General features: G+C 38.9%; 2 protein-coding genes across 3 annotated transcripts; both read right to left on the bottom strand.

Moving 5' to 3' along the window:
• Positions 1–1,215: 1,215 nt before the first annotated feature.
• On the bottom strand, positions 1,216–5,481 carry pla2g12a (phospholipase A2, group XIIA). Its single transcript, XM_088301638.1, has 4 exons — positions 5,154–5,481; positions 3,599–3,675; positions 3,215–3,380; positions 1,216–2,038 (listed from the first exon to the last, which is right to left on the bottom strand). The coding sequence occupies exons 1-4, from the start codon at positions 5,356–5,358 to the stop codon at positions 1,920–1,922; spliced, it is 567 nt and encodes a 188-aa protein (XP_088157764.1). The 5' UTR covers positions 5,359–5,481; the 3' UTR covers positions 1,216–1,919.
• A 1,239-nt stretch (positions 5,482–6,720) lies between these two features.
• Positions 6,721–13,773, bottom strand: dnajb14 (DnaJ heat shock protein family (Hsp40) member B14). Of its 2 annotated transcripts, XM_088303424.1 has the most exons (8): positions 13,607–13,773; positions 12,238–12,412; positions 11,901–12,046; positions 11,629–11,826; positions 10,289–10,374; positions 10,107–10,216; positions 8,281–8,453; positions 6,721–7,328 (listed from the first exon to the last, which is right to left on the bottom strand). In XM_088303424.1, exons 1-8 carry the CDS (start codon positions 13,737–13,739, stop codon positions 7,204–7,206), a joined length of 1,146 nt encoding a protein of 381 aa, XP_088159550.1. In that variant the 5' UTR covers positions 13,740–13,773; the 3' UTR covers positions 6,721–7,203. The 2 variants fall into 2 exon arrangements, with proteins under 2 accessions (XP_088159550.1, XP_088159551.1); XM_088303425.1 differs by lacking the exons at positions 6,721–7,328; positions 8,281–8,453 and adding an exon at positions 8,480–9,519.
• Between the last annotated feature and the right edge of the window lie 113 nt (positions 13,774–13,886).

Raw genomic sequence — 13,886 nt, 5'->3', positions numbered from 1 at the left:
CCTATCTAAGTAGCACAATGACACAAAATCTCTTAATTCGTCACAATTCTAAACATCCACACTCATACCTAGGGCTAATTTAGAGTGTTCAATCGACCTGCCATGCATGTTTTTGGAATGTGGGAGGAAACCGGAGGACCCGGAGGAAACCCACGCAGGCACGGGGAGACAACGCAAACTCCACACAGGAAGGCCGCAGCCGGTATCGAACCCACGAGGGTGTCTCTCACTGTGAGGCCACCGTGCTGACCACAATTCTAAACATTGCTTTTAAATTTGGTTTGTTCCGAAATGTGTTGGGCAAGATTGTAGATTTTTTTTTTTACTGAAACCATGACTGAAAGGTGTTCTTCTCAGTTACATTTCTGTTGTGAAAGTAATGATTTTGATTTACATTTTTCTGCATCTTTGGCTTCTTTGTCCCCTTAATGGGGAAGTCAACCCAAAAAAACTCGTAGTCCAAACAAAACATTTTGATTAATAATGCATTCGTGGAATTAGTTAAGCAGTAAAATCCACCCGTTTTTGTAAATCTCATTTGGTAACCAATGTGTCACTTGCTGTTGAGTGACAATGACATCACAGTAGTTCAGGGCTCAGCTAATGACAAATCATGGTTCAGCTTCAGAAAACAAGTCAGCCGCAATTGGTCGTTATTGTGATGACATTTTCAGTTGACACATAGTGACAAAATGGCTGCCCCTGAGATGGTTAAAAACGTTTGGATTTTGTGACTTAACTCAAGAATCCACAAACAAAATATAAATCAGAATACCATGTTTAAACTAGTTAAGGTACATATCACATTACTCCAAGGAATGTTATGGGGTTGACTTCCTCTTGAAGTGCCCTTGCGCCCTTCCTCCCTGTCTTTGGCTCTGGAATCCTCCCTCAGGATTTACTGCTTGTTGCATAAGACTCACACTGACTGTGCGTCTTTGAATGTGTAGTCATTTTAAATTGTAACTCCTTGTGGATCTTGTTCGACAGGTTGTGCCACCAATGCCTGTAGGGCTTGGAAAAACATAAAGCACCTTACTGTAATGTAATTATTTTCCTAACTGTAGCCACAGTGTGTGTGTAATCAACAGAGCATATAACGTGTAAAACGTTTGTCACTTTCTCTTTGCGGAGTGAAAGGGGGCATTCCAACTCACTTCTAAATAAACAAAACAAAAACAGTTCTCAAATGAAAGACACTAACTAACACAGAGGTAATTGATAAATACTCTTCTTTTTAATGATGTTTCGCAGACATCAGACTAGTAAAAAAACAAAAGCAAATCAGCGCTTAATGCACTAATAGCGCAAGTAGTCCTGATGACCTACATACCGCAAGATAGCTGTGGTAGTACCAAGATCGACCTGTCAGGGGAAGCAGAGTGCCACTGGGCATGCAGACTGACAGAATATGCAATGAAAAAGAACGAGTAGTGACATGGCACAAAGTTTGTTGCTTGGACGAACGCTGCGTTGAACAAACATTTTTTTTTTATTGTAAATAGTGAACAGGTTAAACATTAACGATTGCTCGCTAAAGACCTATTTTCTTTTTTGGGGGGTGAATTGGGAGAAAAATTACTCTTAGCACACCTCACTTCACAAGTTAATATTTATGAGACAGCTGACAATCAAGCCTTTCGCTGACCTTGGTTCGAATGGAAGGGGGGATGCTCCAACTAAGCCTCATTATTAGTATGTGAACGCCCCCCCCTCCAAAAAAAAAACCACCAGTGGAACAACACACACAAAAAACATAAATAATTGAGAGAATTTCAAATTATTTACAAGATATCAGTCAAAAGTGAGTATTTTACACAGTCTGGTGTCTAAAAAGCAGCAGCAGCACTATCCCTGAGAAATGCCCACTTCGTGGAGCCTCCGTTGTCGTCAAGTCAAAAGTCCATCCACAAACTTGGTCAAAGCTCCTTCTTCACCTCGAACTGACAAACACAAGACTCTCGCTGGCTGTCCAAGTACGGTTTGCATCCCAGGTGCATCACGGCGTCGAACAACAGCGTCACTGCAGACTCGCATGCTGAGCAAAAAATAGAAAGGAAAAAAAAGACATAGGGACTACTATATCGAAAATCCACTTATACGTTTAGATTAAGTCAGCATTGCATTTTACTGTACTTGAAAGTCATTACACCGATTGAACAGTTACAAAAATAAAACTAAAAAGCTCTCTTGCACCCTCTGCTGGACACTTTAACATTTTAATATTCTGAACTGTCTTTTGGGTGTAAAACACTCTTAATTGTACAGAAAATACAGAAATAAAACGTATACAGTAAGAAATCTTGCACTAACATTGTCATAGAAGTGTTATTAATAAAAATTATTACAAACACCGATTTTATTTTCTTTATAATCTATAATTTATAATCTTATTTTTAAAATGGCTTTTTTTGCCGCCATTTATTGTCACTAGTGCAAAAACAAGTCAAACACGGTTGTGAAATGTTTAAAAGCAAAATACCCAATTTTTAGTACACAACGTCTTTAATTGTCAGAAAAGTCTAAAAATATGGTTAACTGATGTCATTTAACTTATAAGAACAATAAAACATTCAATAATTTTTTTTAGCACCCTTAACTGCCTTGCAAGGGTTGTTAATCATAACATGTAAATACAATATTAAATACATTTTATTTTCAAACATGATTGTCCATTTAGGTGTAAACAAAATTATATAAATGATCAAGTAAAAACTTCCAAGATCATCCTCAATTCAATTGTCATACATATGTAAAAGGCACAATAACCAATCAGCTCAGTATTACCTTTGGCCACAATGCGACACAGGATTCTAATTAAGGCCAACTATTAAAAAATAAAAAAATAAATGAAAAAAATAAAAAAACTTAGGTCAGAGGCAGATGTTTCGAATCAACTGGATCTCGTTCGCTGCCGTTAGTACAATTAAGGAACGGTGAGTTGGGGTTTGAGTCATCTAATTTGAATATATACAAGTTGCACCTGAAAATAAGTGGCAGGTACTGCCAAACTATGCAAAAAAAGTGTGACTTGGTCCAAAAAAATAAAAAGAAACTGTACTTTTAATCATGCTAAGCACGTTGAGTTCCGTGGTGTATGAAATGCGCTATGTAAATAAAGCTGCGTTGCTTTGCCATTTTCCTCAGTTGAGTGTGCGTCACACTAAATCCATGATCATAAGGCAGGGTGAAACCTTGCATAAGGATCTTTTACCTTGAACACTGTGGGTCAGTCCCAAGGTCCGCTGCACGTTCCTACAAATGGTCTCCAGACAATCCTGGAACTGCTCATCGCAGTCATGCTTGTCACGGCCGCAGGTGTCATAGCAGCGGTCGTGCTGGTTGCAGCATTTGGTCATGGATGGGATGCCAATGTCGAACTAGTAAAACAAAGAATCTTTCAGACTGCCTTTCTATTTTCTGTCTCTGGGAGAATTTTTACATGGCCTGCTCCAGGCACCATTTTCCTTTGTCACTATAAAACAACATCAACACAAAATGAGGAGGATACAAGTCTCCCCCAACAGCTGTAGTTTCAGAAGTCACTTCCTCACTCCCTTTAAAATCTGTCACGTCACACAAATTCAAATAGCGTTACCTGGAATCCAAAGAGCGGTGTCCCACATCCGTTGGGCGGCGGTGGCTTGTATCCTGGACGAGGCGTCGGCTTGTAACCTGAGCGAGGAGAGCAAAGGTGAGCTGACAACCACTGTTATCTACCAGAGTCTGATGAACACATCAGCAGCATGTGCCACTCAAGGGAAAACATGAAAATGGTAGTATTTAGGCTGCTTTCTACTGAAAAGCCCCCAGGTGATTAACAAAACACATTTATGTCATTGCTGTACAAGAGAAAGGAGGTGATGCTTTGTTTGGCAACGGACTTCATGGTGGAAAATCATAAAATACATCCTCAGGCATGTGTACTTGAGTTATGACTTTTCCCAGCACCTTTGTACTTTTACTCTGTACATTTGAAAACAGATATATGTAGTTTCTATTACTTACTTTGCTACCAGCAACGTTTTTTATACACCTCAGACGCCAACTCAACGAAAAAATTGTAAAAAAAAACCAAAAAAAAAAACAATAAAATACAAATCGGAAAGCAACATTTTTTTCCCAAAAAAAACATTTGAGACACTGCAGGTGTTTCCATATCACTGACTGATTTTATATTTTTAAAGAGTTTTTTTTTCATTTGAATTTTTTTATTCCCTCATTCATCATTATTATTCTTGTGATGTACCGGCAGGTTTTTATTATTGAAGTTGAGTTTATTAACAGAGAGACGTATGGTCAAGTCAACCACACGTGAGATCTCATTGGCAGGAAAACTGGGGTTGCAGCAACATTCTGCCATTTTAAATTCTTTATCTGATCTGAAAACCATGCACACATACAGGTACGGTCTATTTTGTCAGTTGTTATGAACATTTCTTATGTTGTTTTGGTCATGTACGATTTGCTGTCAGTTGAGTCATCATTATCTTGTCATAATTTAGCTTGAAAGAGACCAGGTGTCCACTGCATTTTTTGCATCCAAAAACAAGACAAGTACCAGTAACTCTGCCAGTTAATAAAATACAAGTTTTGTTTTCTTCCAAGAGTGCCAAGCACTGGCAGTACTGGCACATGTGTGAGACCCCCTATATATTTTACAGCCAAGTCATGCATGCTACTACTACACAATAGAACACGTTTTCCCAAAATCTTTAGCATTGACATCTCGCCACACATATAGCAGATCACAGAAACGGACACTGGGACTAAGTTGTCAAAACTGGCATTGTATGGAATTGAGGATATTTTTTTCTTCTCCAAAAATGGTCTCCTTTTTTTAACTTTGACACTTGGAGAACATTTCAGAAGTCGAACTTTTCACTTTTTTGATAGAGCTGAATTAGTACTACGTTTACTCGAGTACTTTTAAAACATATCTACACTTCTACTCAATTACACATTTTAATGCAATTACTTGCCACCTTAGAGTAAAACATGTCGCCATTGTCAGTGTCCAATAAAATGCAGGCACCGACAAACAAGTTGCCAGGCAGGTAACGGGTTTCAAACGAGTGAATGACTCACTGCCTATGTAACTACAGAAAAATACAATTGCAAAACATTCCAAATTATATTAATTTCTGCGTTACCGTCACTACACTTGTAACGACACAACCCGTCGTCGCCACCGAACAAGTCGAGAGCCGCGTTGAGGTACGTGTCAATCTTGTGGATGCCATTGCGGATCGTTTTCAGAGTCATTCGCCAGTCGGGAGTCTCCGCTTTCGCTGCACAGCTAGATACGGACGCCACGCATACGACCAGGACGAAAACAACATGACTTATCGTGAGCATGACCCGCTAGGTACAAATCAAGAGACGGTTGTAAGAGGGCGTTAATGCAAAAGAGATCGCCTAGACAACATTTTCAGCAGTGTTTTCATTTCTCCCTGAGGTATTTATTTCCGGGTTCAATGCGGTCACGTGACGTGTGCCACATTCCAATACAGTAGGAATGTTATTTACCTTCCATCATAGAGCGGTCCTGTACTGTTAGTGTTATTGTTTGACGTTATATTTTTTGTTAATTTCAAGTATGCTCGGTTTTCTTTTGGAATTCTGACGAATCCCGAGTGGCCTTCCAGAGTTTCTCTCCTGGTCGAAGGTGGCAGCATTACCATCTTCGAGTGCCATCAAAGCACCGTCACTATAAACCAATGAGATTGTGCTGAAGCTCTTACTTTTACTTTTGTGACGCAATTCGTTCGTAAGAATAATAATTTTAAAAAAGTAATGCTTTTCTGTTCACATTTTAATGCGATTACTGTTTCTTTGTTTTTGTTTAAGACCTGGCATTTTTATTCTTTCACTTTTGTTAAATTTGTTGCTTGATTTTTATTTTCTCGTATATGGCTTACAATTTGTTGAATAAAAAAAGTTACTTCCGTAGTTCCCCAACATTTGAAAATACGTTCGAAAGAAATCACATAACCAATTAAAAAAAAGTGAATAAAAAGGTTAATTACAGGATTTCTTCCATGTAGTGGAAGAAAATTTAACTGTGCCCTTCACTTGCAAAGAAGCAACGAGCTTCATCAATGCATCCATCATTTTGTGGTAATTCATTTTAAATTGGATGATCTCTCACGGCAACTAACTTGTTGGAGATCACTGAATTTTGAAAAAGCAACAAACAAATTAAATATTTCAAATAATAATCAAAACAAAAATGAAACGCTGAATGTCACAGGGATTGTTCAAATTGTTGTGACATCATTAACAGTCAGACCAATCAGAGAAAGGCGGCCTATTCCAAAGAGTGCTGCTGGAATTCTGTTTCCCCAACAGGAAAACAATTACTGGAGATATACTTCATTCATTTATTCAAATATCGTACAGCAAAGGGTGCCATTAGTTTGCCAACTCAACAGGTATCGGTAGAAAATGTAAGTTATTCAATAAGAGGGCAAAGTTTGGTGAAATTTTCAAGCTTAAACGTAATGGGTGCAATGTGTGTACTACCTACAAAGTAGAACAGAAATTAATCAAGGATAGTTTGGGGACAAACTTAAAAAATGGTTTTAGAGGAGGGTGCAATTTATTTTCCAACTCAATGGGCTGTGGTAGTCAACAAAATAGAAACAAAACAATCAAAAGGTTGATTGTTTACTAGTAGTATTACACGCGCATGGATCTTTCAACAAAGACAAAAACCTCCAGTTTTTAATAATATTACTTTATTTCATTGACAAGCGAGCGTGGAAGAAAATTACTTTCTTCTATAGTTACCATATTTAAATAACTGCCTACAGGTCCAGCATTTCCAAAAATGAACATCTCGTAAGAATGCACGTCACAAAGTGACTCCGGTTTTCTTCCTTCCACTGGTGACGTTTCCATCCCTTTTCTGTGTGGATATTTATTTCATGCTGGAAGCTGATGAGTGGCATTAATGACAGGGATGTGGATGTACTCACTACTTTTTTTTTTTTAATCCCTCTTGCAGAAGAACGCTTCTCTGGAATGTTGAGAGTTGCTTTAGGATGCAACAGTGAGATGAACATGAAGTACTATTTTTTTTCAGTAGGATTTTTCTTGAGTTGCTCTTAGTGGCAACACTGTTCTTTGAAAAAAAAAAAAAAACCCTGAACATACACATCTATTGGTAGACACGATAACATCTAGGAGTGTCGAAGCAAGTCATCCGCCTCGAAAAAGGTTATTTAGTCTGTCCAGCTCTTTGCAGTTTTCCATGGACATAAGCTCCGCCTTCTTGCGCATGCGGTCGTCCCGGTACACCTTGGCAGCGTACAGCAGGTCTGTTTCTGGGGTAGGTGAGGGGAAGACATTTAATTCAGTGTAGTTGATATTACAAAATGAAATTGATTGTTAATCATATTTGACCTATGTAATCATCATTTATGTAATGGCATTTTTATTTAATATAATTTGATTGATAATTAATTTAATTACATTCATCTAAGTTGTCACTTTACTTTTACTGAATAGTAATTTTTGCGTTTGCTTTTTTAAAATTAAATCTAGATGTAATTAATGTCATATTGAATCTATTTTATGTTATTTTATTGATTTAATTAACAATTAAATTCATACATTTTGCTATAGCATGAATTAATGTACTTTTTTTTTAGATATGTTGATTTGATTGAGTGGTGAATGAAAACAATTCAATCTATAACATTTTGGTATTTAATGTTATTTTATGTAAAGACATTTAATAATAAAGGTTATTTTGCTTTTAGAATGCAAATTTTATTATTTATATTTTCTTATACAATTTTTATTTAGGGAATTTTACATTTATTTTGTGGATAGAATATTAAATATGATTTTCTAAAATATAGATAAGATAATATGGTATTTAATGGTATGTTGATTAATTGTATTTTTATTTGACAAAATATAATTATTTAATGAATGAATAATTTAATTTTATTTCATTTACAGATAGATAATACTTGACGACAATTTCATTTTCTAAATATTCTTTACTGAATATAATTTTATTGAATGGCATTTTGATTTATGTTTTTATGGATTTATTGAAAAGACTTTTCCTATTTAATGGAATGTTACATTATGTAATAACATTTTTGTTCTATCCAAGGCATTTTAATTTAGAATATTATATAATTATTTAACAAAAATATTTGTATTTAATATTTTTTATTTGGTGGAATTTTAATTTATTTAATGGCAGATTAATTACATTTCATGACGTATGCATGAAATGTGACAAAAAGTTGATTATCTTACTTGTCTGTCTCTCCTTCCAGCAGTTATTCCTGATATTGGACACATAGTCTTCCTCCACACTTTTCTCGATCTGTTGCAGCGCCCCTGCCTTGTACTCCGATTTGAAGTCTCTGGTGACGTAGTAGTCCACATGCAGGTTTTCCGTCTGCCGCTTCACTGTCTGACCGGTCGACCTGGAGAATCCGAGGTATTATAATTACTGTGACATCTATGAAATTGGGTTGGGTGAACATTTTTGTGTTTAAATATACAGTTTAAATCTATTCTGATGCATGCTTTATTTGTTTGTGTGTTTGCTCGATGTATTAAAAGCAGCAGTTAAAGAGAGAGAAAAAAGCTCCTTACATCATGCTATTTTCCATTAGCCCGTCTAGGGAGTTTCACATTATATGTTAGCATTATGCTAGCAAACGTTGGTTGGACGGAATTATGTGGTTTGGTTTGTATACATAGTGTTTAATTCTATTTTATTGTATGCTCGGTTTGAATGTTTTGCTGATCTTGCGTATTGAAGTAGCAGTTTCTATGAAGAGTTTCATCATCGGAACATAAATATTATCTGTTAATCAATGGAGTTTTCAATTCATTTGTTAGCATAAAGGCAAATTACATGGTTTGGTTGAAGAGTTAGTTGTTTAAATAGACAATCGATAAAACACTTTGAAATTCTCCTTTGAGGAACTGTGCAAGCTTCTTTTCAAAGTGTGGTAACAGTAGTGGTATTTCATCTCCCTCTAGTGGTATGCACAGGAATAACTGAATTTAACATTCAAACTACAGTATTGCAGTGGCAATTCTTGCAAGTGTTTCCATCCATCCATAATCAAAGCTGCCTATCCTCACAAGGCTTGTGGGCGTGCTGGAGCCCATTCCAGCCGTCTTCGGGCGGTAGGCGAGGTACTCTCCATTTATCAGTCGATCTACATTCCTAGCCTCATCTTTAGTCACGAGTTGTGGGTCGCGACTGCAAGAACAAGATCCCGGATACAAGCGGCCCAAATGAGTTTCCTCCGTAGGGTGTCGGGGCTTTCCCTTTGACATAGGGTGAGAAGCTCGGTCATCTGAGAGGGACTCAGAGTCGAGCCACCTCCCCTCCACGTTGAGAAGAGCCAGAATAGGTAGCTTGGGCATCTTATCAGGATGCCTCCTGGACGCCTCCCCGGTGAGGTGTTCTGGTCGTATCCACCAACAGGAGGCCCCGAGGACAACCCAGGGCACGCTGGAGAGACTAGGGAACACCTTGGGATACCAACAAAAGAGTGGGAAAACGTGGCTGGGGAGAGGAAAGTCTGGGCTTCCCCAGATAAGGGGTAGATGATGGATGGATGGATTATGTATGCAATACTTTAATTACATTATTTAAGTGCTGTTTTTTTTTCTACATTTAAGCACAATGCAAATGCATACATTGTGCATATTGTTATATTGGCTTATAATAATATGACACATACGTACTTTAAAGGAATAAAACCTATGGCTCATTTTTATTCATACTTGGACTAACTACGATATTGTTCTTTAATGTTCATCATTCTGGTGCTCAATGGTGAGCTACATTTTTTTTCAAAGGTGGTACTTGGTGTAAAAAAGAACTAATAATAATAATAATGCCTTTATTAGTCCCACAATGGGGAAATTCGAGATTCGCACCCAGGCCTCCTGGGGAGACTGGGTCCTGAACGCGGCGCCTTAGACCACTCGGCCATCCTAGTCTGTATCATAGATTTTAACCTAGTTTTGAAACATATTTCCAAAACAAAAAGAGGTTCATTGTAGATATCACACAAATATGTTCTTGAGTTTGGGAAAGGGGGGGAAGCGCTTACGGTCGAGAGTAGAGGCTGTAGGGAGGGGGGGAAACCATCATCTGGCTCAGTATCGACACCAAGATCAGCACCACGATGGGCATCAGCTGAATCAACATGGAGAAACCACCCTGGAGAGAAACGTGGCTTCAACAACACGCACACAGAACACACAGCAGCAATCACTACGCTACGGCACTTACGTCTCCTCTTTCATCCGTCCTCTCTTGACGGTAATCGGCGTGATGGCTGTAGCTCGTCCTGCCATTGGTGAACGGCTGTGCACTTGCTGAGAGACGGGAAGAAGGAAAAGTTCAATTCCACTCACTCGACGCATTTGACATTCTTTATTTGTTGTCTTTAGGTGTTCGGTTCCCGTGTGGAAAGACATCTGTGTATCCTACTTAATTCTTAATTTTATAATTGCTCAAAATATTTGTGATTAAAAATAAATAAATATTAAATGTGCAAAAAATATTTTTCCAGACACTTTCTCTAATGTTCTTGCAATGTTGCTGTTAAAGCACGTTGACTGGTCAGAAGATTGACACTAAAGGTGTGAATTTATTGATTAATTGACAACTGATCCATGATCAAATTAAGAGATGCCGAGACCCAAAAGGAAGACTGCTGCTTCTAGAGCGTTTTGTATTCGGGCGAACAATGCCCTGCAAAGCCCTTCCCACGGATATTAGAGGCGCCATCTCAGTAGAAATGTTTAGAACATGACTAAAGACTTATTTATATACTTCTGCATTTAGTTGATCTATTTGTTAGCCTGTTTACTGCCGCTTCTATTCTCTTTTCTGGCCCCTCTTGGGAATTACGTGATGGTGACCCGCTATGAACCTTACAGCATTGACCAACCGGGCAGGGACCTGCTCCACCGAAGTCGTCTCTGATCTCCTTATTTACATTCATAAGCATTTAGTTGAATCATCTGTCGGCCTGTTTACTACTTCTGTTCTCTTTTCTGCCCCCAGTTACCCAGCTTGGGAATTAGGTGATGGTGACCGATTTGGAAGTTGCTGTTCCAATTCTATAGCAATTGATCGGTACAAGATCAAAAGCTGATCACGTCCTCGGAGGTGCTGCTATGGAGATTACGGCGCTGATCAACTGGGAGAGGACCCGCTCCACTGAAGTTGTCTTCCTGTAGCGCTTCATTTGATTGACTCTCACATTATTCCACCTAACATTGTAAAGCATCATTTTGTGTGTCAAATGTTGTCCACCCGGCATCCATTGCAGCCTGATCATCCTGGAAGGGGGATCCCTCATCTGTGGTTCCTTCTCAAGGTTTTTCATTTTTCCCCAGGTAGGGTTTTGAGTTTTTCCTTGCCCTCCTAGGGGTTAAGATTATGGGATGTCGATTGTGGGTATGTGAAGCCCGTTGAGTCTTTCTGTGATTAAGGGCTATGCAAATAAATTTGATTTGACTTGACTTGACAAAAAAATAAAAAAACTTGGATTAATCCATTACTGAAATAATAGTTAGTTGGAGGACTAATTGCCACATTTTGTTTATTTGTGTGTAACTCACAGGAAGGGAAGCCCCCTCCAAAGAACATGTTGAAGAGGTCTTCCGGCGTGATGTCTGCCTCGAACCCTCTGTGGAAGTCAAAGCCGTTGCCGCCACCGCCGTGCGCATGGCCCGGTCCGCTTGGCTCTTCACCTCCTGTCAGGTCATACTGCCGCCGTTTAGCCGGATTGCTCAGCACCGCGTATGCGTTACCGATCTCTGGTGGGAGAGACGGAGCTCATTTTATTTTTACGGCACATTATTTGTATAACAGGTGACTGAAGGAGGTGTACTTTTAAAGGCGTCAGTTGCTCCGGGAGCGTGGTTCTTGTCCGGGTGGAACTTGAGGGCTAATTTCCTGTATGCTTTTTTCAGCTCATCCTCGCCGGCTTCTTTAGTGACACCGAGCACTTCGTAGTAGTCTTTACAGCGCTTTATTCTGACAGGAAGAAAACAAGGGTAACGTGTCAAAAGAGCTGGAATTTGTATTTACCTTATAACATCGAACTGAACAAATAATGGTGCCCCAGGCATCCAAACTAGGGGTGATTACAAAAAAGCGCGACAAGGATTGACGTACGACTTCAAAAGAAACATTAACCAGCGCTGCTGTTAAACCAGCACTCTCACCTTTGAACGCCTTGCACCTGCTCTTGCGTGAAGACCTTGGAAGATTCGGCTCCCGTGGACTCCGGGCATTCCCTCGCCGCCTGGGCGCCACCATCTTCCGCATTGTGGGCCGTCCGCCTCCGATGCGCACCGTTCGCAGCAGAACTCCCGTTTCTGGTTAGCGCTTCCAACAAGGCTGTGATAAGAAAAAATAAACATTGCATTAATGTATCACCATTGGTATGGGGGTTCAATACTGAGCTACACAAATGATTCACTGGCCAACTATACAATTTCACTTGTATTTAACTTAAGTTCAATACTTTTGCATTTAGTCTTTCAGATTTTTGGGAACGTTTGATTGAAGTGTAAGTTTTATTTACCTTTGATGTGCAAAAAATTTAGCCAAAAAATATGCTTATTGTAAAATTAATCTTGTAAAAAAAATAGCCCGCTTACGTTTTACTTAATTCTGATAAATTACAAACATTTTAGCAATTTTTCTTTTCCCTTGTCATAAATTTAAATAAAACATTTTTGTCATGAATTCAAATAAAACGTTTTTGGCAGTATATGTTTCACGTTGCAACACCAGTCAGAAAAAAAACAACCCCAGCTGTGAATGTACCTTTCACTGGCACTGGCAATGAATTCAATTCTGATACACTGTTTTAGATCATAACATTTACTGGAATGTTATCAGCAGCAGGTAGTCATTAAGAAACTGTATGTAAAATAAAAAGCAATAAACAAAAATTACATTAAACTGAGGGTTATTTATATTGGGCATTAAACATAACAATTGCCTTTTTGAAAGTTTATTCATTTACATTTTTAAAAATAAGTTTCTTGTGGTTTTCAAGTACAGGGCAGTGTGCCCAGCAACGTAATTCAGTTGAAGTTTTTGCTAATTTACCTTTACCGTGCGGCAGCATATTGATGACGTCACAGCGCTGACAGTTCTGACTGAGCAGAGACACTTTGTTGGATTTCAAGTTCAGACAGATGGTGTAAACGCTCGAAACTACACCAAATAAACACATTTTGTCTAGTCATTTTGGACAAAAATGTTTAAATTATCCACCGTAGTGGTGAACGACCCCCACTTTAATTTAATATGACGACACGCAGAGCCCCTAAAGAGCTTAGCTTAGTTAGCGTACAAACTCGCTAGCAGGCAGCTTTTGACCAACGTTCACTTATTGGTCGGTGACTTCATTTTTTATCCACACACCGACTTTAATACCTGACGTTATGGTTATAAAATGTCTACTACATATTTAATAAATTATTATTATTATTATGAAGCCGGTCTGTCAATCGCTCTGCCCGGCTGTGTAGTCGTCCCCACTCCATCTGGGGGCTCGGCTAGCCGGAAACATCGCCTTACCTTTGGCTCGAGCTGTCGGGAAGAGCTTTTCGGCTTTGCGGAGGAACTTGAGCGCCTTCTCCTTGTCACCCGCCTCGATAGCTTTCGATGCGATATTGACACATTTCTCAGCTTCGTCTCTGTTCCCTTCCATCTTCTTTCCTCCTCCTCCTCCTCCTCCTCCTTTCCTGGGCGAGTCACATGACTCACCACGTGATCCCCCCCCCATTCGATTGACAAGTCATGGCAGCGCCAAAATTCTGTTTTCATGATCCAAATTTAGGCATAAGAAACCAAATTC

Source organism: Idiotropiscis lumnitzeri, chromosome 8 (genome assembly GCF_059441095.1).
Source record: "Idiotropiscis lumnitzeri isolate Australia: NSW breed Sydney's pygmy pipehorse chromosome 8, RoL_Ilum_1.0, whole genome shotgun sequence".
NCBI classification, from domain to species: domain Eukaryota; kingdom Metazoa; phylum Chordata; class Actinopteri; order Syngnathiformes; family Syngnathidae; genus Idiotropiscis; species Idiotropiscis lumnitzeri.
Note: the sequence above shows the minus strand (reverse complement) of the source record. Positions and strands in the feature narration are given on the sequence as shown.